Genomic DNA, 27,170 nt, shown 5'->3' with positions numbered 1-27,170 from the left:
TTTTTTTTTTCCTGTTTGACATATTGGAGAGATGTTTTGGATCATTCAGATCTTTCACCATCTTCACAGATAAGTGTTTTATTTATGTACCATTTATATGCTGAAGTAGATTTTAAATGCATTTCAGAGCATCAGCTTGGAAAATGAAGGAAAAATTAAAAGCACAACTTCAGAGTACATGTGGATAAGCCTGTGAGCAGAACATTTCCTACTTGTAACCAGAGCAAGGACTTGTGTTTGTTGATAGGTGTAGTGGAGAATGCATTAGAATAAGCAGAGTGGCACTGTGGGACTTGTGAACACGATACACGACACCTTAGGTGTTGGTTTTACTCTGTAGTCTTCCTGGGTCAGCTATACTGGGCAGCAACTTTAGAATAAAGCCTTCCTGACAATACATCCTTGTTTGACAGACATTCTTTCACAGACAGTTCCTAGCAGAGTCAGGCACAGAGGGGAAGATGAGGAAGTCGTATGGCCCCAGGGGTGTGCAGAAACTGCTCATGTTATTGTGCATGGAATTACTTTCTCTTCCCTAGGGATTGTGAAAACCAGTGAATAGAGAATGGCTCTGAACTATCCATGCAGTATGCAATGAATGAGGAAATGTCAAGGTTTCATTTACCAGCAGAAATCTTAAAGGAGAAAGAGCACATATGACCCTAGGAAAATCTCAACTTAATTTTTGCCTTGTCTACATTATTGCAGACTGAAAAAGGAACCTTAGGTATTTGATCCCGTTGGCTGAAAAACTACTCTCTCTAAGGGAACTGGCACATTGTTACATTTCCCAGCTGAATTTGTAATTCAATGTAATACCTAATGCCCTGATTCTTAAATAAAAATTAACTATTATGCTATGATGGTGATTCCTGCCTGTAATCTCAGCACCTGAGAGTCTAGGAAGAAAAACTGTCATGAAATTCAATGCTAACCAGGGCTATATATCTATATCTATATATCTGTATTAATTCAGTGGAGCTAATATTTATCTCAAAAGATTATTGACAATAAGAGAAAATAAGTTATACTTAGTTTGGAAACATTAAGTGCTTAAATAAGTAGAAGTGTCTTAGGTTTGACTCTGAGTCCAAATGTCATGACTTAATATGTATTCATTAACTCACATTAGTTGTAAATACCTGCCCCAGGACCAGCCCTATCAACAATCAGTCAAGGAAGGGGAGGGTTCAGAGAACCCTACCTTTTACTTCAGCGCTAATGACTCTTGAAAGAGTCTGGGAGAGGGTAGATCATTGTCTTTAGCTGAGTAGCCTCTGCTGAGCTCACCAGGCTCCAACAGATAGCTCCAAACTCTCTGGCACACAGATGGCCCTGGGTAATCTTGTTAGATCACAAAAGAAACAGACATGAATGTGTGAGAGAGATCTGTGGGGAAAGTGGAGGGTATAGGGGTGACAGAGAGGTGGGAGGTGAGAGTGGTCAGTTTGCAAGGTGTTCAGATGAGAAATTGTAAAAATGGTTTTAGTTATAGCATCACATGTACTTCCTCTCACAGAGAAGACACAGTTCATGTTATCTGCACTTTTCCCTCTCACTTCAGAGTTACTTGTATAACTTTTACAACAGTATATTGTTATACTTGTTCTAATATATTATTAGTTATTGTGCTATTTCCTTGTGTGCCCAACTGATAATCTTTATGTTTTCATAGGGAAAACAGTACCTAGGACTCAATAATATCTTTGGTTTCCAGTTTTGGAACACAGCCTCTGCACATAAGAGAACGATAATATATGTTAACAATTCTAAGTGGCTGTACACAGGAATACCACCTTTCTTAGAAATCGGGCTTTTGCAGATATAATCAATTTAATTTGAGGTCATTAGGTTGTGCCCTTAATCCAGTGTCATCAGAGAAGACAGCCATGTGAAGACACAGAGACAAAGGAGAATACTAAATAAAGATGGAGGCAGAGACTGGGTTGTCTTCAAGCCAAAGGCTGCCAAGGATTACCAGCTGTCACCAGTAACGAGAACAAAGGACCCTAAAAAGAACCAACTGTACCAGTGCCTTCATTTTAGACTTGTAGCTTTGATAACTTTGAGAGAACACATTTCTGAGAAGTTATCTAGTATGGTATTTTGTTATGGTAGCCCTAAGGAACTAATGCATAAGCATCCGGGTGTAAATCATTTATTTTTGAAGGTAAAGTCCAGGAGCCACTGATTATAGGGTATAGAATTGAGACTGGAAAGAGAAGGACCCCGATAGTGTGATTGTGAGTGGGCTGTCTTTGTAGGTAGAACACAATCATTTTGTGAACCTTTACATGAGGAAGTGTTGTCCTATCTCCAAGGAGGACATTGGCATAAATATTAGTGTATTAGTCTTCCTTGGCTGCTATATCAAATTACCTCAGACTTGGTGACTTAAAGCAATAGAAATTCATTCTCTCATAGTTTCAGAGGCCAGAAGTCTGCAACTAGCGTCACTGAGGGGATATTTGGTTTCTTGTTTCTGACACCCTTGGTGGCTGCTGGAAGTTCTATCTTTTCTGTTTATTAAGGTATATGATTTGCACAAAATGATCAATTCATCATGGTATTTCGTAAAGTGAATACAGCACACTTCAATCTTACTCCTCTCATCTTTTCATCCCTTCCACTTGCTCCTCCCTCCCAATTAATCTTAATTCTACCTTAATGCCTTAAAAATCTAGATGCCAGCCAGGCACTACTGGTACACACCTTTAATCCCACACTCTGAAGGCAGAGACAGGCAGATCTCTGTGAGTTCGAGGTTAGCCTTATCTTCAGAGTGAGTTCCAGGACAGCCAGGGATGTTATACAAGGAAACCCTGTCTCAAAATAAATAAATAAATAAAAATCTAGATTCCAAATATGTGAGTAAGGTGGTATTTTTTTGAGCATAACTTATTTTAATATGACGATCTCAGCCGGGCGGTGGTGGCGCACGCCTTTAATCCCAGCACTCGGGAGGCAGAGCCAGGCGGATCTCTGTGAGTTCGAGGCCAGCCTGGGCTACCAAGTGAGTTCCAGGAAAGGCGCAAAGCTACACAGAGAAACCCTGTCTCGAAAAACCAAAAAAAAAAAAAAAAAAAAAAAAAAAAAAAAAAAAAATGACGATCTCCAGTTCCAACTATTTTACTGCAAGTGACATAATTTCATTCCGTAAGGGAAAAATTATTTTATTCATTCATTCATTCATTCATTCATTTATTTATTTATTTTCTGAGACAGGGTTTCTCTGTGTATCCCGGGCTGCTCTGGAACTCACTCTATTGACCAGCCTGGAACTCACAGAGATCCTCCTGCTTCTTCTACCTCCCCAGTGTTGGAATTCAAGTCATGTGCCACCACCACCAGGCTCAGCTTTTTTTTAATCCATTTATTTTCTTTATCCATTTATTCGATGATGATTAGCTGGGCTGATTCTATAACTTGGCTATTATGAATAGTGCTGCTTTGCTGCATTGCACTATTCATATCAATGAACATCTCCTTCACTGAAGAGGCTTGAGAGAGAAGGAATAGAAGAACCTGGGGAAGAGACAGCTGGGAGAGCCAAGGGAGCCCATATTCTTATGCAGAGAAGGGAGGGGGCGGGGAGAAAGAAGACAGAAGAGAAAATAAAATAGCAGCAAAAGTAGCCAAGAGACCCAGAGAGGCTAAAGAGGAAAACACTGTAACACTGTGTACACTTGGGAGAAAACCACAATTTGGAGCTTCTTGGTTCCTTCCTATGACCAGCTTCAGGGGAATGTCACAGGAGGATCAGATGCCTCCCCAAAGGACTCAAGGAATCTCGAGTCCTGTTAACGTAGTCCATTGATCCCTATCAGCCTGTATCCAGCAAAGCTCAGAGGAAGCCAAGAAGACTTCAGGTACAAACTAGGCTTAACAGTGGGTTAGCGGAATGGGTGACAAGCTGGAGTGGAGAGGATCAAGAAGCTGATTAGAGGCCGGGCGGTGGTGGCACACACCTTCAATCCCAGCACTCAGGAGGCAGTCTCCGAGTTTGAGGCCAGCCTGGTCCAGGATGGCCAGGGCTACATAGAGAAACCGTGTCTGGAAAACAAACAAGCCGATTAGATTAAGTTCATCTTAGCTTACTTATATTAAGTTAGCAGGAATCATGAAAGCTTCCATTCTAAAATTTGCTTTCAAACAGAAAGCTGCTTGATTTCGAGACAGGAGAGAGTTAGCATGGTAACAAATGTTTAAAGATAACCCCAAAGATTTTACTTGATTATAAACTCAAGTATAAAATGGGCAAAGAATAAGATTCAGTTCCTTAAAAAGCTACCCTGAGGGGCGGGGGCTGGAGAAAGAGCTCAATGGTCTGGAGTACTTGTTGCTTTTGCATAAGGCCAGGGTTCATTCCCCACATCCCGCTTGGTGGCTCACAACCATCCACAACTCCAGTTCTAAGGGATTTTTTTGACACCCTCTTCTGTACCAGGTATGTGGTGTATATACATACATGCAGGCAAGATGCTCATACATATTAATTAAAATAATCTAAAATAAAATTTAAAAAGCTAGCACAGAGTTGGTTACGATAACAGAGCAGAGGAAGTGGAGACACAGGATGACAATTTTCCTGGAAGGAGAAAGACAAAACAGTAATTAAAAGGAGAAAACATCATTAGAAAAAAGATAAAGAGTGAAGAGCTCTATGCAAATAGGCTAACAGGAAAGGAAGTATTAGGGAAAGGCAGAGGGGAAGACAGTTGAGAGAAGAGGAAGAAACATGGAGTTAGTTTGGACTAGGAATGGGGATGCCTCATCCTTGGAATAACTAGAAGGCAAAGCGAAGAAGGGGGAGTAACTTATGTTCTGGGAGGAATTCAGGCGCTTGGTAAGAACACAGGCTTATGTTTTCAATTTGTGTGATGAAGTAATCTAACAGTGGGACAGGCTCTACTGTTGCCGAGACAGGGTGTGGAGGGAGAGCGAGAACAAGGAGAGAGTTAGAAGGGAGGTGGAAAGCAGAAAGGACTAGTTTCTTCTCAGGCTCTGTAAGAAGGCCACTGTTCATGACCTCAGTGTCCTCTGGGCCTCTTCTGGCTTATCTCACTAGCTCAGGGCTGTGAGGCCAACTGTGTCAGGGTTATGGTCAAGAACGATATGCTTTAGCCGGAGCACAGTGGCTCTACTCTGTAGTCAGTACTTGGGAGACTGAGACAGGAGCGTATTGAGTTGGGGAGTAGTCAAATGACATCTCCCCCCACCCCCAACCCTTAATAGCCTTAAGTTCAGCTTTATGTGTTTTTCTTTTTTTTTTCATTTAATTTTTTTCACATTTCTTTTCTTTTTGCTTTTTTTTTTGTTGTTGTTGTTGTTGTTGTTTCTTGAGACAGGGTAGCTTTGTAGCTGTGTAGCTTTGCGCCTTTCCTAGATCTCGCTCTGTAGACAAGGCTGGCCTCGAACTCACAGAGATCCGCTTGCCTTTGCCTCCCGAGTGCTGGGATTAAAGGCGTGCACCACCACCGCCCGGCTATTTTTTCATATTTCTTACTGACCTCAGTTCCCCCCTCCCTCCTAGAGTTTTTCTTTTCGTTCTTTTTTCTTTTTCTTTTCTTTTTTCTTTCTTTCTTAATTCTTTTCTTCTTTGGTATTTTTCAAGAGACAGGGTTTCTCTGTAGTTTTAGTGCCTGTCCTGGATCTCGCTCTGATCAGGCTGGCCTTTAACTCACAGAAATCCTCCTGCCTCTGCCTCTGCCTCTTGAGTGCTGGAATTAACCGCCCGGCTTTTTTTTTTTTTTTTTTTTTAATGCAGGGCAGTCTTTGGGACTTGAAAAACATATTCTTGCAATGCCTGTATCTTCCAGTAAGAATTAACGATTTGGTCATAATTACTAAACAGACAACGGTATCTTTATTAAAAGGTTAAGAGAATCCTAATTCTGCAAGTCTCGCTAATACAGTACTTTCTCATACAATGGTTAAACCCAAAGCAAAACGATTCCACAGTAAAACTGTAGCGTTTTTCTTTAGACAGGTCTACACTGTGTAGACAGACCCCTTGCACTCACAGAGATCCACCTACTCTGCCTCTTCCAGAGTGCTAGGATTAAAGGCGTGTGCGCCCCGCCGCCACCTAAACTAAGAAGCGGAGAGGGCGGAGAGAAATCATTCCTCCTTTGGAACAAATCCGCCGCGCCTGTGGAGGGGCCAGCTTCTGCTCAAGAGGCTGCTCTTCGCCCTCCAGACCGGGAAGGCGAACACCCGCAACGGAATGAGCCACGGGATGCAAGCAACCGAAAAGGCCAAGCCTTCGCCTTCTCTCTTCCCCAGGACTTCAGAGGAACCCGGGCCCGAACTCGTCCCCGAGTTGGGCCACCCGTTCGTCGCGGCCACCCGCACCCCGCCTCAGCAGCGAGTCTCACCCGGGTCCGCCTGCGAGCGCCTGAGCGCAACCCCGGAGCCGCCAGGGGGCGCGCGCGCCCCCGCCCGAAGACGGAAGTCCCGCCTCCCATTTCCGGCGGCAGGAAGGTGTTGGGCTGGAAGCGGCTTCCTGTTGGAGCAAGGTTGCGCTTTGGGCACGTGTGTTACTTCCCCCGGCTCCCGCGACTCCCCCTGTCCCGTTGGTCTTGTCTGTGGTGCTCCTTGCAGGCCTAAGGATGAAGGCGGTAAGTGCCCTCGGGACCCCGGCCCTGGGGACAGGGTTACTCGGGTTGACAGAGTCTCCGCCTCGCTTGTCTTTCCCGTAGATTTTCACTCTGGTATAGGGGGCGGTGGCCTGTGCTGGGGCTCCTGGCGGCTCTGTGCACCATCTGCTTCGGCTCCTTACTGGAGTTTTGCTTCCTCGCCCGCGGTGCACGGACTCGGGGAGCAGGTGTGAGGCCAGCAATGGGCCCTGCCTCTGAGGGATGTCAGGCTGAAGAGTTTTTCCAGATGCTCTCTCGAACCCTTTTCTACACATGAGAAGCAAGTCACACTTCATTAACCTACCTTATGAGTCACTGGACCCAGAGAGGACCCGATTCCCCTTTAAGTTTAAGGAGATGGGAAGGCTGGTGATTTTCCTAGATGGAGAGGGACATTCAGAAGTAGTTATGGGATTTGGATTATAAAGCAGTTACCAGCAAGAGAGTTGGCATCCAAAGGGCATAATTCAGTTTTACCCTCCTTAGGTCGGGGATCTTCTTCTCCAAGTTGCATGACTTCTGTAAACTTCACTTCTTCATCTCTTATGTGAGGATCATTATATAGGGTATTGGGAAGTTTGAGTGTTTTCTAAATAATAAAACACCAAGTGAATGTCAGTTGTTATTGTTGAAGGTAGCCATCATTTCCTTTGATTTGATGGTGTTATGGTACAAGTGTTTAGCTACCCTTGAGTAACCATTTACTTCAAGATAAGAGAGTCATAACATTTTTCTTTTCAGATCTTACACAGTTGAGAGACTGGATTCAGATCATGGGAGAATCCAGTGACGAGTAACTGATGTTCTGGTGCCATTCTGCAGGATTAGTTACTGCCATGTGTTGATTTTAGTTCTTAACCTGATTTAAAAGATAAATTTCTCACCTGCAGTGCTGCTTCTGTTGTTTTCTAGAGAAGAAATAAAAAGCAGGTCCCGAGCTTTCGCAAGCTGATCAAAACCAGTAAAGTGAAACTTGAAAACAAACTGAAAAATAAGCAATTTAAACAACAAAGTACTATCAAGAAGTACCGGAAGGAGCAGAGGAAACTAAGGCAAGCTGTAAAAGATGCTGTGTCTAAAAAACCCATCCCATTGGAGGACCCGAAGAGCAAACGACCAGGTAATGAGAGCATTCACTCACCCGAGTTCTCATTAGTTCTTCTGAAATATTCTCCGCAGAAGTGACTTACTTTCTAGTAACTGTTCATCCTGTGTTCAGATCTTCATAGGCCTAGGTAAGGATAGAGTTCCTTTATGCGTTACCACAGTCAGTATGAGAAAACATTCCCAGATGAGAAACACTTCACTGTGAGGAAGCTAGCTTCTGCTTTTAGTTGGTCAGACAGCGGATCTGAAAGTGTCGTACTTGGGAGACATTCAGAGTAGCTATGTAAATAGATTTTGGGCTACATGTCAGGGCCTTCACCTTCCCATTCACTGAGGGTTAGAATGGTTGAGGTGTTACCACGCAGTCTAAGCAAGGGAATAAGAGTGGAACACACTAGTGTACAGGACAGCAAGTGGTTGAAGAAATAAAGTTCTGCATACACAGTTAGTAAAACAGTACGTTGGAAATAACCAAATGATACTGGAAGGACGGGGTTTGTGGTCAGAGAGTGAGCATCAAGGCCTGGGACCTTTGGAGAGGGCAGTTGAAGTGAAGCAAACGTCACTGGAGATGAGAAGGTGCTGGTGAACTCAGCCGTTGGTTCTCAGATGCCCCGAGACACCGTTCAGAATATAGGGAAAATTAATTTTTAGGATTCAGGAATCAGAGATACTAAGATGCCAGCCCTTTGCTGGATTGTCTCCACATGGAAAATATTATAACCCAGCATGTCAGTAGTGCTTTCACTGAGAGTACTGGAAGGAGGGGAGGTAAGATGGAAAAATGCAGAATTTTAATGCTTTTTTTTTCTTTTTTGGTGGAACAGTTAAAAGGATGGAGAGGGAAGAGGAGGAGGAGGAAGAAGCCCTTCCTTTAGATATGATGGATGAGGACGACTTACAACTGATGAAAGATTTAGGACAAAAAGCATCTTTTCTCACAAGAGATCTTTCTTCTAGGTAATATTTTTATCTGGATTATAACTGTTCACATCTGTATGTGTCACAGATGTGGTTCTGAGCATCAGACCCAGAGCCTGTGTAGTTAGTTGTTTTTACTCTTTGCTCTTTGGCTTTTTTGTGAGGGCTGCCACCCAGCTCCCAAATAAGCACCCACAGAGACTTTTTCTTACTTATGAATGTGATGCCTGGCCTTAGCTTGGCTTATTTCTAGCCAGCTTTTCCTAACTTAAATTGTCCTGTTTACCTTTTGCCTCTGGGCTTTTATCTTTTTCTATTTCTGTATATCTTTCTTTACTTCTTACTCTGTGGCTTGCTGTGTAGCTGGGTGGCTGGCCCCTGGAGTCTTCCTCTCCTTTTCTCATTCCCTGATCTTTCTCTCCCCAGGTTTCTCCTCCCATTTAGTCTCTGTGCCTGCCAGCCCTGCCTATCCTTTCTTCTGTCCAGCTATTGGCTGTTCGCTCTTTATTAGACCAGTCAGTTGTTTTAGACAGGCAAAGCAACACAGCTTCACAGAGTTAAACAAATGCAACATAAAAGAATGCAACACATCGTTGCATCATTAAACAAGTATTCCACAGCATAAACATCTTAAAATAGTATTCCACAATATATCACATCTTAAAATAGTATTCCACAATAGCCCTATATGTACTAGACTAATGTTCTCACTTTGTAGCCTAAGATGGACTATTACTGATGATCCTCCTGCCTCAGCCTTCAGAATTCTGGGGTTATAGGCATATATTGTCTTGCCTGGTTTACAGTAGATTTTCGGAATGATATGCCTTTAAGTACGTGTGCTGGTTAGGTTTTTTTGTTTTTTGTTTTGCCCGGGGATGGGGTGGGGGTTGGAGGGTGGTGTCAGCTTGACAAGCTAGAGTAATCTGAGAAGAAGGACCTTCACTTGAGAATATGTTCCATCAGATTGACTTATAACAGTGATTCTCAACCTTTCTAATGCCAGGACCCTTTAATACAGTTCCTCATGTTGTGGTAACTGTTCGATTGGAACCTCCAGCTCCCTCCTTCTAGATCTGGAAAGCACCATGCCCATCTCTCCGAACCCCACCAGTTCAGAGTCTCTCAACAAAGGGCACCCAAAAGCCCAGTTCTGCCTTCTTGGTGGCTACTGCAGCTTCCTCCTCTGAAGTTGCCAGCTGTCCAAGTCCCCACCTAAAGCGGTCAGCTCTTTGACCATAATTGGGCACAAACCCAGTTTGTGGCGGACATGTCATCAACCCTCGCCTACAACCTATATAATGCCCCTCTTTTAGTTTGTGAGGGGTGGCTTCTCCGGCCTGGATCTCTGAGACTGGAGAACCTGCTCAGGAGTTAGTTGCTTTGCTCAAATAGACTTGTTATATTTTTTCAATTCAGCTTGATCTGGCATACTGTGTCAGCAGAGAAACATATTATTGGGGGACAGAAAACCTATTAGTGACCCCCAACCATAAAATTACTTTGGTTACTACTTCATAACTGTAATTTTGCTACTGTTATGAATTGTAGTGTAAATATTTTTGGAGACACAGTTTTGCCAAAGAGGTCAGGACCCACAGGCTGAGAACCACTGGCTTACAGGTAAGTCTGGGGGGCATTTTCTTGGTTTATGTTTGATGTGGAAGGGGCCAGCCCATTGTGGGCAATGTCATTTCTTGGCATGTGATCCTGGGTGTTGTATGAAAAACTGAACAAGCTAGCAGGAACAAGCCAGTAAGCTGTATTCCTCCATAACTGTACTTCAGTTTCTTCCTTGAGTTCCTGCCCTTCACAAGGGCTGAAATAGACCCTTTCCTCCCCAGGTTGCTCTATCACAGCAATAGAGACCTGACTAGAAGAATACCCTTTAAAACTTAAATTGAATTTTGTTCTGCAGTGAGCCAGTTCATATCAAGAAACGAAAGCATGAGAGTGTGATAGATAAATATGAAAAAATGCCAAGAACTCTGCAAACTGCACCGGAGAAGGAGTTGATTCATTTGCTTCCTATCAAGGATAAAAGTGGTATAATCCCACAGACTAGGGAGAAGCCAGGTGAGTCTAATGGCTGACTACTAGTTACACTTAGTTTGTACTACTGGAACACGTTTTTTGGGTTTTTTTGTTTTTGTTTTCTTTCAAAGTTTAGTGTTTGGCTTTTACTCATGTCTACAGAATAAGAGTAGCTGCCATTAACACATAGCAGACTTAGTGATTGTCCCAGAGGGACAGTTCTTTCGGGTGTCTGTTGCATTGAGACTGCAATTAGAGCTACAAGGTTTAGGTGATTATCTCTTTAAAGAGAGAGGGGGATGGGGCAGAGGTAGAGAAAGGAAAAGAGAGAAAATGTGTTTGTGAAATAAAACAGAAAAGGCAGAAATCAAAGACAACATTATAGTGATTTATAGTAAAGCTATAAATCTATCTAGGCAAAAACTAAATTCTGCCGGCTTCCTGAACTTTATTGGTGCTCCCTCACCCACTCAGGACTGCCTGTCTGGGATCTGTGGTAACCACAGCTCTCTTGCTTTCTTCTCTGCTTTGTTTTACCACTTGGTGTTACCACAGCTTTAACATGTAAATCTGTCCAATAGTCACGGACATCCAGCAAGAAGAGGAGGACGAAGAAGAGCTGCACGTTGAGGAAGGTAATAAGACATGTCTTTGTAGTTGACAGAGCGTTAACTGGGAAGTGGTCTTTTGTCCAGTGAGTGTGTTAATTGTAGGAAGTGTACTTGGAGTGGGCATCATGGAGCACTGCTCCTGTAAAGGTCAGTTTCTACATCTGAAAGTCTCACCCTGGGAAACTTGATACACTTCTTTTATGGAAAAAAATGTGAACAATTGCATTTTTTTAGTGGTGAGGCAAACATGAAGAATTTTAATTGTTATTGTTTTGAGTCCTTTTAATTATAAGAAAAGGGCCTGCTTATAAAAGTGATTACTTTTTAAAATAGCGAAATTGATTTTACAATGTACAGTCTTTTTTTTTAAAGGACAATTGTGCTTAGTATATATCTTTTTCACATACTGAAATGTGGGTTTTTAACATTTAAGATACTTTTTGCTCATTTAAGTTTTTAAAATTATATTTTTATTGATTGTGTGGGGGGGGATCAGAGGACAGGCTTGGCAGCAGGTTCCTTCTACTCACTGTCCCCACTCTTGCTTTTTTATTTTTTTATTTTCTCGGTCTCATATGCTCAGGTTGGCCTGGAACTTACTGTTTAACCCAGGATAGCCTCAAACTCATGGCAGTCCTGCCCCAGCCTGCCTAATGTTGGAATAACAGGTGTAAGGCACCATGCCCAGTAGAAGAGTTCTAATTAATCAAAATTAACCTGAAAATAAATGTTATTTGAAACTGTTAGTTAAATTTTACTTTAACTTAACAGACCTCATTAAAAATGTGTGTGAGATTATAGATCAACTGTTATATATAGCTGGTTTCAATCATTTATTGGATTGCTCATCACAGATTATACTTGTGTGTTTATTATCTAGTTTCCTGTGAAAATCTCTCTCCCCCCCTCCCCTCCCCTCCCCTCCCCTCCCCCCCCCTCCCCTCCCCTCCCCTCCCCCCCTCCCCTCCCCTCCCCTCCCCCCCTCCCCTCCCCTCCCCTCCTCCTCCTCCTCCTCCTCCTCCTCCTCCTCCTCCTCCTCCTCCTCCTCCTCCTCCTCCTCTTCTTCTCTCTCTCTCTCTCTCTCTCTCTCTCTCTCTCTCTCTCTCTCTCTCTCTCGACCGGGTTTCTAGAACTCATCTTGTAGACCAGGCTGGCCTCAAACTCACAGAGATCTGCCAGGCCAGCCTCTGTCTCTCAAGCACTGGACTAAAGGTGTGCGCCTCCACCACTCAGCTCCCTATGAATCCCTTAAGAGTTTGAGCTTAGGCTTTGGATCCATTTCTGTTAGGTTTTCTTTTCTTTCTTTTTTTTTTTTGGTTTTTTGAGACAGGGTTTCTCTGTGTAGTTTTGGTGCCTGTCCTGATCTCACTCTGTAGACCTGGCTGGCCTCAAACTCAGAGTTCTGCCTGGTTCTGCCTCCCAGGTGCTGGGATTAAAGGTGTGTGCCACTGCTGCCCGGCTACTTCTTTTCTTTAGTTTTTGCATCTACAAAGTGACATGTACATGTGTGGTAGTCGAGTGGTGTTACGTCTTTTACATGATTGTCCAGAGGATGATGCACAGCATACCAATAAACATAGATTCTCACTATCATCATTAATACTTATTTTATGTGAAAAGTATGAATTTGTTAGATCTCTGTAAATAAAGGAATATTTAAGAAGGAAAACCCTATTTGTTTCAGAGGTTATTGAAAACCCCAGTCAAGAGCTCACATTAGAAGAACACTTAATTGAGAGAAAGAAGAAACTACAGGAAAAGAAAATACACATTGCAGCCTTGGCATCAGCTGTACTATCAGATCCAGAGAGTAATGTGAGTGGTACTAATTATGTGTAAACACAGTACGTTAAAGAGCTCTAGTTTCTTGTAAGTGTACACAAAACTGAGAAGAGTAAACAAAACATAGGCTGGAGTTGAAAGAAAGAGTAAGACGGAATCTTAGCTTCATCCTGCGCCACCACCGCCCGGCTGGAGTTTTTAATAAGGAACATTTTGTATAAAAGTCAGTGGAATTAGTTGAGGAATATTTGTAATTAGGAAATACAGTGCAAGGCATGATGGTGTACACTTGTAACCTTAGCACTCAGGAAGCTGAGGCAAGAAGATTGCTACTACTTCAAAGTCAGCCTGTGAGTAAGATCCTGACTTAAAAAAAAACAAAACAGAGAAACAAAGAAGCGAAGGGAGAGAAGGAGGCAGGGAGGGAAATACGAGAGGAAGGAAGAAGAGAGAACAATAAGGAAGGAAATGCTTTGATTGAAGTAGAGCCAGAGTCCCCAAGAAAATCGCCGCTGGGTCTTGGTTATAGCGGTGAAAGGGGCGATATTTATCACGTGTAAGCTCAAGATATCTGAGGTTCAGTCTTGGCTCCCGTAAGTGCTGTTTCAGATGGGCTAAGTCATTTTCCCCAAGAAGACAGCATTTAAACACTTTGTTGTGAGGATTAAATGAGAATAAATGTGATGTCATATTAAATGATATGACTCTTGTATTGACTTTCTCAGCATCCGAGTATGACAAATATTTATTGAATGATAAATTAGATTATTTACATTATTTACTGTTGTAGGGGGAGTGATGTGTCACTGTAATGTGGGTGTCAGAGAACAACCTTGTGGACTGGGTTCTCTCCTTTCATCTTCACGAGGGTTCCAGGGATTGAACTCAGGTTGTCAGTCTTGTGTTTTGCCTGCCATCTCTCTAGCCCCAATTATTTACATGTCTAGAAGAAAAATGTCATGTGGGCAAACTTTGAGTAGTACTTGTCTTTTTTTTAGTTTAAAAAAGGTAATATGGACAAGAATCAGACGGGAAGTTAGTATATTTTTCTTTTTTTTTTTTAATAATTTATTTTTATTTTATGTGCATTGGTGTTTTGCCTGCATGTCTGTGTGAGGGTGCTAGGTTCCCTGTAACTGGGGTTGCAGATAGCTGTGGACTGCCATGTGGGTGCTGGGAATTGAACTGGGTCCTCTGGAAGAGCAGCCAGTGCTCCCAACAACTGAGCCACAATATTTTTCATATCTATTCTTTTATTTAATCACCATAGGACCATAGAGATATTCTTATTTTAATTTTTAAGAATACATTTTCTTTATTTTTGAGAATCTCACAAATGTATACAGTAAACTGCGATCATGTTCACTCCTCATTTCTCCTTTCTACTTCTCCCCAAATCACCCCAACAAATCACTCTCCCAGCTTCTTGGTTTTTTTTTTTTTTGAAGCAGGGCCTCGATATGTCACTCCAGCTGGCCGGAAGTGACTGTGTGGACCAAGACTCGGTGATCTGCCTGCCTCTGTTCCTAAAGTGCTGGGCTTAAAAGCTTACGCCACCATGCTGGGCTGTTGTTGTTGTTTGTTTTGATAACCCATCAAAGTCTAATTAGTGCTGTTCAGATGTGCACAGGGCAGGGTTTGTTTTGTCATTTTTCCTTTTTCCTTTGTTTTTGTTTTAGAGACAGGGTTTCTCTGTGTAACAGCCCTGTCTGTCCTGGAACTCACTATGTAGACCAGGTTTGAACTCAGGTATTCATCTACCTCTGCCTCTGCCTCCTGATTGCTAATCTACAGAGTGAGTTCGTGGACAGACAGGACTACATAGAAACCCTGTCTTGAAAGAAAAATAAAAACAACTAAAAAACAAAAACAACAACAACAACAACAAAATCCAACCAAACAAAAGATAAATGAATAAAAGGATTTTATTTTATTATCATTTTTTGACTTTCGTATACCTGTGTGTATGCTGCACACAGTGCATGTGGTAGTCAATGAGCAGCTTTCAGAAGTCCGTTCTTTCAGTGGGTTCCGGAGATTGCCTTCCAAATGAGTGCTGAGATTAAAATGTGCACCATCACACCTGGATTCTAACCTATTTTTAATAGTTTGTACTTGCCTACATAACTAAAGTGTAATTTTCCTATAGTTTTAGTGATGTGTCCATTGGAGTTTAATGTAGCTGGGCTCTGTGAGTCATTAGGTGAATTCCACTTATGACATCAGATGCAGGACTGTTGACTTTTGTTGTGAAATGTTTGCCACCATTTCTGTAGTCTTACCAATCGTTTCTTTAACAGATTAAAAAACTGAAAGAGTTGCGTTCCATGCTGATGGAACAGGACCCTGATGTGGCTGTCACTGTCCGGAAGTTGGTGATCATTTCGCTGATGGAGCTATTTAAGGACATCACTCCCTCGTATAAAATCCGGCCCCTAACTGAAGCAGAAAAATCTACTAAGGTGATGCTAGATAAAATAAACCAAAAATTTGAGGGGATGAGAGATCTGAAAATGAGTGTTATTGTTGCTATTTAATCCTTGCTCTTGCTCTCACCCAAAGTATAAGGCACTTGATTTTTTTTTCCAGCTTTTGAAGTTAAGGCTTTCATTTTTGATCTTTTCAGATTCGTAAAGAAACCCAGAAGTTAAGAGAATTTGAAGAAGGCCTGGTTAGCCAATACAAGTTTTATTTGGAAAATCTGGAACAAATGGTTAAAGGTATATAAACTTTTTTTTTTCTTTTTTAATTTGGGTTTTTCACACAGGATCGATCTCTCTGTAACTCTGGCTGCCCTAGAACTCACTCTGTAGACCAGGCTGGACTTGAACCTAGAGAACTGCCTGCCTTTGCCTTCCAAGCACTGGGATTAAAGGTTGTGCCACCATTGCCCAGCTTTTTTTGTTTGTTTGTTTCCTTAATGTAGCCCTGGCTGGCTTGGAACTCAGTGTATAGACCAGGCTGGCCTTGAACTCACAAAGATCTGCCTGCCTCTGTCTCCTGAGTGCTGGGATTAAAGGCGTGTACCACCCACGCCCAGCTGTGTTTAGATATTTTATCAACTATTAATATTAGCCTTAATATTTCTGTAGTTCTTTGTCTTTCCTTTTGTGATAGTGGGGAGTGAATGCAGGAACATATGCACACTAGGCAATACATTACAGCTGAGCTATGTGGTCAGCGTGCTGTAGTCCTTCATAAGTAGCCATATGTTTGTTGAGTTTATGAACAGTTGGGATTTATTCTTCTTTGTCCTCATCATCTTTTTCTTTTAGAATTGCAGACAAAAGGCTGTATCTTGAAATAGGTGTTCATGCTTTAAAAGCAAACTTAAAACTTAGCTAGGATGATAAGCTCTTTGCACACCCTTCAAAAAAAGAGAGGCATAGTGAGAATTGAGTGGTGAATGGAGACGAAACTTAGATGCATAGTTGGTCTCACTGGACTCCTTTCCTGAGTGCTAGGGCCAAAGATCACGTAGTTACTGGCTGAGACAGTACTGCTGAGCCTCCTGTTGGCCCAAGTGGGGTAGAGAAGTGGTCGAGTGGACATAAAGTGGAGATGGGAGGCTTGGATATTTTTTTAATGCTTTGGCAGCCACCTGGAACATATTAGGGTTTGATCCTGGAGGCTCTTACTTGGCCATTGACAAGCCCCAGGACAGAGCAGTAGAGACCTTGTCTCAATAAATAATGTGGAGAGCCTGGAGAGATGGCTCAGGAGACCTAAATTTGGTTTCCAGGACCCATGTCAGACTGCTCACAACTGCCTATAAGTCCAGCTCCAATGATTCCAGTGCCCTCTTCCGGACCATGTGGACACCTGTGGTCACCTGTGCCGTACCCACACACAAACACACATACACATTAAAAAATAGGTGAGGGATGATAGAAAAAGACACTTGGTTTTGACCTCTGAGTTTGGCATTCATATGTATGTGGGCAGACAGTCATGCACCGTGCACACACATAAAAGAATATAATGTAACCACTAAAAATGAAATTAAGTTTAATACTAAGTTATGTGTATATTTAAATTACCATTTCTTTGGGCGGTGATGGTGCACACCTTTAATTCCAGCACTTGGGAGGTAGAAGCAGGTGGATCTCTGTGAGTTTGAGGCTCGCTTGGTCTACAGAGTGAGTTCTAGGACAACCAGGGCTGTTACACAGAGAAACTCTGTTTTGAAAAACTGAAAACCACAAAAAGAAGATACCCCAAATTACCATTTCACAATTGTTTTCTTTTACCTATGTTTGTTTGTTTGTGGGTCTACATGTGGGTGAACATATGGTACTGTGGGAATGTGTCAAGAGGGCAACTTGGGGGAAGCAGTTCTCTCCTTCCATCCTGTGGATTCCAGGGGTTGAACTCAGGTCCATTACTCACAGCATGTAACTAATTTGAAAGATTAGTAAGATGATTTATGTTCTCTCTCTCTCTCTCTTTTTTTTTTTTTTTTTTTTTTTTTTTTTGGTCCCAAGATCAAAATCCTGTATTTTACAGTTTCCTCTTTATGTAGCTTGTAGCTTCTGTTGAGACCATGAAGATGCAGATGTTCTATACAGATCTGACCTTGAAAATATTTTATAGCTTAGTAAAAGCGTGGGAATCCATGTTTACTGTAGACCAAAAGCTAACCAGTTTAAGCTCTGACCAGTGGTTAAAGTAACTGCATTTGTGTTTTAATTAGACTGGAAGCAAAGGAAGCTGAAGAAGAGCAACGTGGTGTCCTTGAAGGCCTACAAAGGGCTGGCTGAGGTGGCTGTGAAGAGCCTGTGTGAGCTGTTGGTGGCCCTGCCCCATTTTAACTTCCACAACAACATCATTGTACTCATTGTCCCTTTGATGAACGACGGGTCCAAATTGGTGGGTTGCTCCAAAACTAGTGTCTTGCACTTGTCCTTATGGGAAGATTACACACTATGTTCTTCATCTTACCCTTATAAATTCTTTATAAGCTGTTCATAGTAACTTAGTATCAGTTTATTGTGCACTGTCTCTAAGAAAATGATTTGAGCATTAGTTTAGTGAGTGGTTCTCCATGGAGGCTTTTAACATCTTATAATGCACAGGACAGTCCCCCAACAGCAGGCTTGCCTGATCCAAAGTGTCAACACTGCTTATTGAAACACTTTCTTTTTCAGATATCTGAAATGTGTTGTGAAGCAGTAAAGAAACTCTTTAAACAAGATAAATTAGGCCAAGCTTCTCTTGGTGTAATTAAAGTGATTTCTGGTTTTGTAAAGGGCAGAAATTATGAAGTTAGGCCGGAGGTAAGCCTTTCTTTTCTTACTTTGAAGTTTGTTTTAAATTATGAAGTTAATTTTTTATTGTTTGAAGAAATTTATTTACAGATAAAAAGTTAAATATATGTATTTATTAAATGTACGTATTGCTGGCAGTTTGTTATGTATATCTCCCCAGATGTATTTGAAAGAGATATATCCATCCTTGTTTCAAAACTTAAAAAATAGGCTTTTAGTAGGAATACTTCTCTGCTAACTGACATGATGGTGTGGTGAGTTTCAGCATCCCACTCAGGAACATACAGCACCCTGCTTGGTAGATGGTTGTCTCAAGAGTTTTCCTGATATAGTCGATGTTAGAGAGTATTTTATGAATTAGATTTCTTGAGTAGTTAGTGGATCCAGCAGTAATCACATTAAAAAACAAGAGATTGCCAAATGGTTTTCTAATAATACTGCATCATCCATGCTAACATTAGTGGTTTGAGTCATTTCCCAACTGACTGCCCAGTAATGAATGTTACTGTTGAATCTTTTGTTAGTTTGTGAGGTGTAAAGCTGCCCACATTGCACATGTGTTTATTTGAATATCGTGTGTGTGTGTGTGTGTGTGTGTGTGTGTGTGTGTGTGTGTGTGTGTGTGGTATTGGACTTGTTAACTTGGGTCTGTGCATGCATGTGTTCAGGTGTACATGTAGGTGTGTGATTGTTGATGGCACAGGTAGACTTTGAGTATATTCTTTGATTGCTGTCCACCTTTATTTTTTTTTGGGACAGGGCCTCTCACTGAACCTGAAGTGTAGATGTAACCAATCGTCTTTTTAAAATAAGAAACACAGAGCCAATGTAAAAGAGAAAGCCGAGAGGTCAGAGCTCAGAGATAAAATCTTACCTCCTGCAGTGCTCCTAGCTTCCCCGAGAGAGAGCTACTTCCTGTTTGTCTGTGTTTAAATAGTCTTTCTGTTCTGCCTTCTCATTGGTTCTAAACCCAACCACATGACTGCCTCATCACTGCCTGTAAGTACCACCCTCCAGGTCTTAAAGGCATATGTCTCCAATACTGGCTGTATCCCTGAACACACAGAAATCTACCTAGCTCTTCTAACCATCACGCTCTTGCTATGGCTCTAATAGCTCTGACCCCAGGGCAACTTTATTTATTAACATAAAATTAAAATCACATTTCAGTACAAATAAAATATCACCATACTGAAGCTCATTGATTTGCCTGGTCACTGAGCTTTGGGATACACCTGTCTCTGTGTAGTCTCCCCAGCACTGGGGATATGGGCACACCACCACACCCAACTCTATTCTTTCTTTCTTTATTATTTACCTGCTTGTATGCCTGCAGGGCAGAAGAGGGTATCAGATCTCATTCTAGATGGTTGTGAGCCACCGTGTGGACCTCTGGAAGAGCAGCCAGTGCTCTTAACTGCTAAGCCATCTCTTTAACCCATACACCCAACTTTCTGTATGGGTACTGGAGATCTGAACTCAGATCCTCATGCTTTCATGGCAGGCACTTTACTGAGTAAGGCATTTTTTCTAATCATATGTACATGTTTATTAATAAAGTTTTGCTTCTCTGTATACTATTTCAAAGATGCTGCTTTACTAGAAAATTTAAATTTACATAATGAGAACTAATGAAAGATAACAGACAAAAATAGAAAAGAAACTGAATGGAAAAGTTCAGTGTATATCAATGTGTAAAAACACACCACATTTCAGTAGCATTACTAATCAGAAGAGGAAACATCTGTAAGTAAATTTGAAGCAGCAGTTCCTAACAGAACATAATCAGGGATTAAAAACCTCAAAATGGCTAGGTGCTTATCACATAATCACACTTTTTAAGTTTTAATATAGCATAGGTAACAGTTACTGTGATTTAAATGTAGAGTAATTTTTTTGCTAAAAGTTTTTTTTCTTCTCTTTCCTCTCATGGGCCCCATCCTACTTTTCTGGTGTCTACTGTCTCTCACCCTCATGTAGTTACAGATATAAAAAAATTAGAAACTAAACCTGGCGATGGTAGCACACGCCTCTGATCCCAGCAGGCAGAGGCAGGTGGTCTCTGTGAGTTCAAGGTCAGCCTAGTCTACAGAGTGAGTTCTAGGGCAGCTAGGCCTGTTACACAGAGAAACCCTGTCTTGCAAAACAAAAAAAACAACAAAAAAAAATCCACATATGAGAGAATATGTAGTTTTCTTTCTGGGCATGGGTTACTTCACTTAATATGTTATTTTCCAGTTCCATACATTTTCCTGCAAATTGCCTAATTTCATTTTTCTTTAGAGCTGAATAAGATTCTCTTGTGCATGTATGCTGTGTTTCATTATCCATTCATCCACTGACGGGCACCTACCCTGAGTTTCCTGGCTCTTAGGAGTAGAACAGCGGTAAATTACACGTGTGCCTATAGTCCTCGGTATGTGTCAGGAGGTACAGCTGGGGCATAGGGATGTTCTGTGGTTATCTTAGTGAGGAACGTTTGCACAGATTCTCATGGTGGCCGGTCTGTACTTCCATTGCTTATTTGAATGTTTTGTTGTTTGTGTTACTTGCCAGTTTTTCTCATTAAGTATCTTTTGTAATGACTTAGGACAATTTTATTTTAAGATTTATGTTTTCAGTTTTATTTATGTGTATGTGTCATGTGTGTGCAGATGCCCTTGGAGGCCAGAAGAGGCCAGATCTCCTGGACATGAAGTTGGATTTGACTGTGAGCTGCCCAGCTCAGGTGCTGGGAACTGAATCCAGGAAGAGCAAAAGTGCTCTTAACTCCTGAGCCATTTCTCTAGCCCCCAGTTTGGGATAGTTTTTAAAATACCATTTCAGTAAATGCACGTGTAGTACCAGACACTGTTCTTGGTACTGAGGGTAAAATGATATGCTTTACTACATAGTAAGAATGTAATTTTATTGTCGGTATTTAGAAGTCTTCTTGGCTCAGCTACCTTTAACTCACCATTGAGCTTCACCACCTCAGTATCAGGTTTGTAGGTTCTCTTTCCTGAAGACTGATGGTTGGTTTTTGTTTGTTTTATTTTTTGTTTTTTGAGACAGGGTTGCACTATGTAACTCTGGCTGGCCTGGAACTCTATTTGTAGACCAGATTGGCTCAGAAGTTAGAGAGATCAGCTTGTCCGAGTGTTGTTTGAATTCTAGGTCTGCAGGTGTACACTATCACACGTGGCTGACTTCTGGTTTTTATGTTGAATATGTAAGCTATTTTATGTGTTCGTGTGTGTGTGTGTGTGTGTGTGTGTGTGTGTGTGTGTGTTACATGACTACAGATATGTTTAACTTATATGACTGTATTAAATGCATATTTAAAGTGGATGACATGTATCTTTAAGATGGTGTCTGTTTGGTTTTTATTTATTTGATATAGGGTCTCTAACTATTTGTGGCTGGCCTCAAACTTGTCATTCCCTTCTGTTTCTGGGATTACTGACTTTCACATTCTTACTTGTTGTTTTGTCTTCTTCATTTGGTCCTTAGATGTTTACATTATTTTTGGTCATGTATTTTTGGTGGTTATGCTGATCCCCCACCCCCACCTGAGACAGGGTTTCTCTGTGTAGCCCTGACCATCCTGGAAATCTGCTCTGTAGACCAGGCTGCACTTGAACTCAGAGATTTGCCTGCCTCTGCCTCCCGAGTGCTGGGATTAAAGTGTGGTGTTTTGTTATTTCATTGTCATTGTTTGCTTTTAAATCCCTTTCAATTCCCTTTTCCCTTTAAAAGTGCTGATACTTAGTTAATGAGAAGTAACAGGCTTCTTAAGGGAAAAGATAATCAGATAGTGTGGCTTGAACATGAAACTCAGCTGTAGAGAAATACTTTCCCTTCAGTGATGCCAGAATAAAAGTTACATTCCCAGCTCCCTTCAAACTGTTTCCTTTAATCAATTTGGAGTTGTTTTTCATTGGCTGGTAATATTTTATGAGCACATAGAATGCCTACAGAATATTTGAAATTTCTTTCTAATACTGAGAATAACTTTAGATCCACTTCACACTGTACGCTTTTGGTTATTCATTTTCATCCCATGCTTTTTAGTCCTGTTACCTGAAATATTCACCTTCCCTTCCGTATGCGCAAGTTGAAACATTGAAAGATTACAAATGCTGTAGTTGTCAAGAGTTTGTCTCCTGAAAGCTGCTATGACTTCAATGAGAATTCAGTGAGGTAGCTCCTTCAAGAGAAAATGAAGGGTCTCAAATCTCATTCTCTTGGTGCCGTTTTGTATTGTGAGGATCAGATGAACGCTGGCACTATTAATTGCAAAATCTGGTCGAGTGCAGCTGGTTTAGAATGTGTTGGTTTCTCTCTTTCCACACGGTTCCAACCCTTCTGGCCTGTTCACCTGCGCCCTCTGTCTGCCAGTGCACTTGCTGCTTGTCCCTTACTTTCATGGATGAGCTGTTCTGAATCTTTAGCCAAATACTAGTGTCCCTTCGTAGACAGATGTCTGAATATGATAGCAGAGAGGGTAGAACTCTGTGTGTGTGAATAAGACATTCAACACATTTGGCTTAGGTTCTTTCCTACGGTCTTTGGGGATAATGTGAGTACTAAGCTGTGTGTTTGTTTTTTTTTCCAATATTAGATGTTAAAAACATTTTTATGCTTGCGAATCAAGGAAGTAGAAGTGAAAAAAGATACAGAGGACATTAACAAGCCAAAGAAATTCATGACTTTCAAGGAAAAGAGAAAAACTCTATCAAGAATGCAAAGAAAGGTTTGGTTTATTTTCTTTTTCATTTCATTTAAGTATTCTGCTTTGATTGACCTTGGATTACAAGTGGAATCAAAGTGTAATTAGGTAAATCTTATATAAATCATAGTTAAGAAAGGACCTTTTTTGATTACTTTTGTTATTTGACAGTTTTATATATATATAGTGTATTCTGATTACCCTCTCCCACTGTTTTGTTTTCTTTTTTTAATTTTATAATTAATTTAATTTTACATATCAGCCACGGATTCCCCTGTCCTCCCTCCTCCCACCTCCATCCCCTACCCTCCCCCCAATCCACCCCCCATTTCCACCTCCTCTGAGGCAGGGACTCCCCTGGGGATTCAGCTCAGCTTGGTAGATTCAGTTGAGGCAGGTCCAGTCCCCTCATCCCTGTCTCGATCAATCCCTCCACCCCCACGGATGTGCACAGTAGTCTCTTTCTCAGGCTCATTTTGTGACCCATTTAGTTTAATCTGGGCCAGTCGTGACCATTTAAAGTATTGATTGGAGCCTGGTTGGGTCATCTGGGTATAACAACCAAAGGCAGTTTCCCCTCTCTCTAAATCTATTAGTATCCAACAGTTTGGCACTTAGTGGGGGGCCTGCCTGAGCTCCTTTTCCCTCCCAGCTTGGCTGTTGACAGGTGCACCCTTGACTTAGTGCAGACATCCCAGCTGTCATTAATTCATGATTGCAGTGGCTGTGTCTTGTTCAGAAGATGACTTTCATAGATTTCCCACTCTTACAGTTCTCCTTCCCCCTTTACTGCACTGTTCCCAGAACCTTCGAGAGGATGATAACATTCTTTTGAGCTGTGCACTTATCTATCACTTATTCTCATCATCGGGTGCTGCCATGAGTCCATGGACTCACAACTGTTCACCTGAAAGAGGTTTTTCTGATTAAGGCTGAGAGTAGCATTCATCTGTGAGTATGAACATAAATACTTAGAAGGCAGCTTGAAGCTTATGTCAGTTTAGCTAATTAACAGTATTCAGTTTTCCTCTAGGGCCTGTGATCTCCCTCATTATAGTTTTTTTGCTGTGTCTTCAGTATCAGGCTTATATTCTGTCCTGTGAAGCAAGTCTTAAGTCCCATAACAGTAGGCTACTATGCACAGATGGGCACATCTTGCTTGATTGGTCATTCCAAAAGGTAGGATTCACAACTAGATAACAGCCCAGTAGATGTATAGCACCTTCAGGGACTATGAAAGTTAGTCAGCATTGAGCATTGTTCTAGCTAAATTCCAGCTTGATTTCTCTATATCATCAATACAAGGTATATGGTATCTTCAGCAACAGGGTCTTATTGTTTAGCTCTAGTGGGCACCAACGAGGAATGGTAAGAACCTGTATTACCTAAGGGACTTCTGGGGCTCTTTGACCCCAGATAGTTCATGAGGAACTATCTACTCCCAGCACTGGCATTTTTGTTTAAAAACTGACAGCTTCTGGGAGCAGCTTTTCCTAGCCATGCAGGGTATCTCCCTTCAAACTCTTGCTTAAAAAAAAAAAAAAAAAAAAAAAAAAATTAAATTTGTTTATAAGATAGGTATCTTAGAGTTTTTATTGCTGTGAAGAGACACCATGACCATGGCAACTCTTATAAAGGAAAACATTTAATTGAGGAGGCTCACATAGTTTCAGAAGTTCAGTTCATTATCATCATGATGGGGAGCATGGTGTCAGGCAGGCAGATGTAGTGCTGGAGTAGTAGCTGAGAGTCTCACATCTTGCAGGCAACAGGAAGTCAACTGAGAAATTGGGTGGTATCCTGAACACAGGAAACCTCGAAGCCTGCCCCACAGTGACACACTTCCTCTAGCAAACTCATACCCACTCCCAACAAAGCCTCACTTCCTAATAATGCCACTCCTTGTGTGATTATGGGGGCTAATTACATTCAGACTACCACATTCCACTAGCAGACCAGTAAGCAGCACCCCTCCACGGCCTCTGCATCAGCTCTGCCTCCAGGTTCCTGCCCTGCTTGAGTTCCTGTCTGACTTCCTCCAGTGGTAGACTGTGATCTGGAAGTATAAACCAAATAAACCCTTCCCTCCCCAACTTGCTTTTTTGGTCATGGTGTTTTGGCACAGCAATAGAAACCCTAAGACAATAGGTTTTTATATGCCTCTGATTTGGTTAATAACCCCTTCCTATCATGTTTACCCTGCTTAAATCTTTCTATCCCCAGTATTCCCCCTCTCTGCTTTTGGTATTATTTTCATTTTGCTACCTCCTCCTTTAAGGCATCTCCCTCCCAATATCTTTTTGCAATTTCCTCGTCCTGGTGTTCTGGAACTCACTGTGCAGACCAGTCTGACCTCGAACTCTGATCCTCCTGCCTCTTCCTCCTGAGTATTGGGATTAAAGGTGTGGGTCACCACCCCTGGCCTTGCAGATACTCTTAAATGCACAGAGTTTGGAAGCTAGAATCTACATGTGAGGGAGAGTGTGTGACATTTTTTTGTGCCTAGTCCATTTCCCTTACTCAGTATTAATTTTCTGTGCTTTCATCCAGTTGCCTGCAAATTTTGTGATTTCATTCTCTTTAGACCTAAATAAAATTCCATTGTGTGTATGTTTCACATTTCCATTATCCATTCATTAGTTGGTGGACATGCAGTCTGTTCCTTTTTCCTAGCTATTTTGAATAGAGCAGCAGTGAACTTGGATGAGCAAGTAGCTCTGTAATAGGATATCTGTCTAGGAGTAGAATACCTGGGTCACATGCAGTTCTGCCTCTGGCTTTTTGAGTAATCTCCACACTAATTTTCATAGCGTCTGTCCTGGTTTATACTCCTACCAAGAGTGAACAAGAGTTCCTCTACCCATTTCCTTGATTTCCTTGCCAGCATTTGTTAATGGTTTTCTTCCTTCCTTCCTTTTCTTTTTTTTTTTTTTTTTTTTTTTTTTTGGTTTTTTGAAACTGGGTTTCTCTGGGTAGCCTTGGCTGTCCTGGAACTTGCTCTGTAGACCAGGCTGGCCTCTAACTTAGAGTTCTGCCTCCCTCTGCCTCCTAAGTACTGGGGTTAAAGGCATGCACCACCACTGCCCTACTGTTAATGATTTCTTGATGATAACCATACTGACTGGGTGAGGTAGAAACTCCCAAGTGCTTTTAATTTGTATTTCTATTATGGTTAATGATGTTGAAACATTTTGTTTATTTGCCATTTACATTCTTCTTAAAAGAAAATTCTCTTTCAGATCTGTTTTATTTTATTTTACTTTATTTTTTTTTCCCTTTGGTTATTTTGAGACAGGGTTTCTCTGTGTAGCTTTGGAGCCTTTTTTGGAACTCACTCTGTAGCCCAGGCTGGCCTCAAACTCACAGAGATCCACCTGCCTCTGTCTCCTGAGTGCTGGGATTAAAGGAGTGCACCACCACTCAGCTTTCAGATCTTTTTTAATTATAATTTTACTTTATGTAAATGATGGTTTAGCCTACCTGTATGTATGTGTACCATATGGGTTCCTGGTGTCCACGGCATTGAATCCCCTGGAACTGGAGTTACAGACTGGTGTGAACTGCTGGGAACTAAACCTGGGTCCTCTGCAAAAGCAGCAGGTGCTCTTAACTGCTTAGCTGCCTTAGTTCCTGTTCTTTTGCTGTGATGAACCACCATGGCCAAGGCAACTTATAGAAGAAAATGTTTAATTGGGAGCTGGCTTGTGTTTCAGAGGGTTAATACATGAACATCATAGCAGGGAGCACAGTGGCAGGCAGGCAGGCATGGTACTTGATCAGTATTTGAGAGATAACATGATTCATATTTGAGATCGTTTAACATCTGATTGGAAAATTGCAGACAGAGAGAAACTGGGACTCGTGTGGGCTTTTGAAACCTCAAAGCCCACCCCTCATGACACACCTCTAACAAGGCCACACTTCCTAATCCTTCCTAGTTTTATTAACTGGGGACCAAGCATTCAAACATGATCCTATGGGGGACATTCTCATTTAAAACACATCATCTTTCTAGCACCTCATTCAGATCTTTCTAAAAATTTTGACAGCTGTGAGAGTTGGTTTTCTTCATCTCGTGTGTCCTAGGGATCAAACTCAG

General features: G+C 41.7%; 1 protein-coding gene across 1 annotated transcript in view; it reads left to right on the top strand.

The window, feature by feature from the left end:
- The first annotated feature begins 6,290 nt into the window (after window positions 1–6,290).
- Noc3l (NOC3 like DNA replication regulator) overlaps window positions 6,291–27,170 on the top strand; it is a 33,217-nt gene continuing 12,337 nt past the window's right edge. Inside the window, exons 1-11 of the mRNA XM_042263120.2 lie at window positions 6,291–6,620; window positions 7,551–7,758; window positions 8,573–8,705; window positions 10,585–10,742; window positions 11,282–11,335; window positions 12,996–13,126; window positions 15,394–15,555; window positions 15,720–15,813; window positions 17,787–17,962; window positions 18,241–18,369; window positions 22,964–23,095. Coding sequence (XP_042119054.2) covers window positions 6,612–6,620; window positions 7,551–7,758; window positions 8,573–8,705; window positions 10,585–10,742; window positions 11,282–11,335; window positions 12,996–13,126; window positions 15,394–15,555; window positions 15,720–15,813; window positions 17,787–17,962; window positions 18,241–18,369; window positions 22,964–23,095 — 1,386 coding nt within the window. The 5' untranslated portion in view covers window positions 6,291–6,611. The remainder of the gene's footprint in view (window positions 6,621–7,550; window positions 7,759–8,572; window positions 8,706–10,584; window positions 10,743–11,281; window positions 11,336–12,995; window positions 13,127–15,393; window positions 15,556–15,719; window positions 15,814–17,786; window positions 17,963–18,240; window positions 18,370–22,963; window positions 23,096–27,170) is intronic.

Source organism: Peromyscus maniculatus, chromosome 1 (assembly GCF_049852395.1).
Source record: "Peromyscus maniculatus bairdii isolate BWxNUB_F1_BW_parent chromosome 1, HU_Pman_BW_mat_3.1, whole genome shotgun sequence".
In the NCBI taxonomy this organism is placed as follows: Eukaryota; Metazoa; Chordata; class Mammalia; order Rodentia; family Cricetidae; genus Peromyscus; species Peromyscus maniculatus.
The sequence above is the reverse complement of the archived record's forward strand: the minus strand, read 5'-3'. Positions and strand labels throughout refer to the sequence as shown.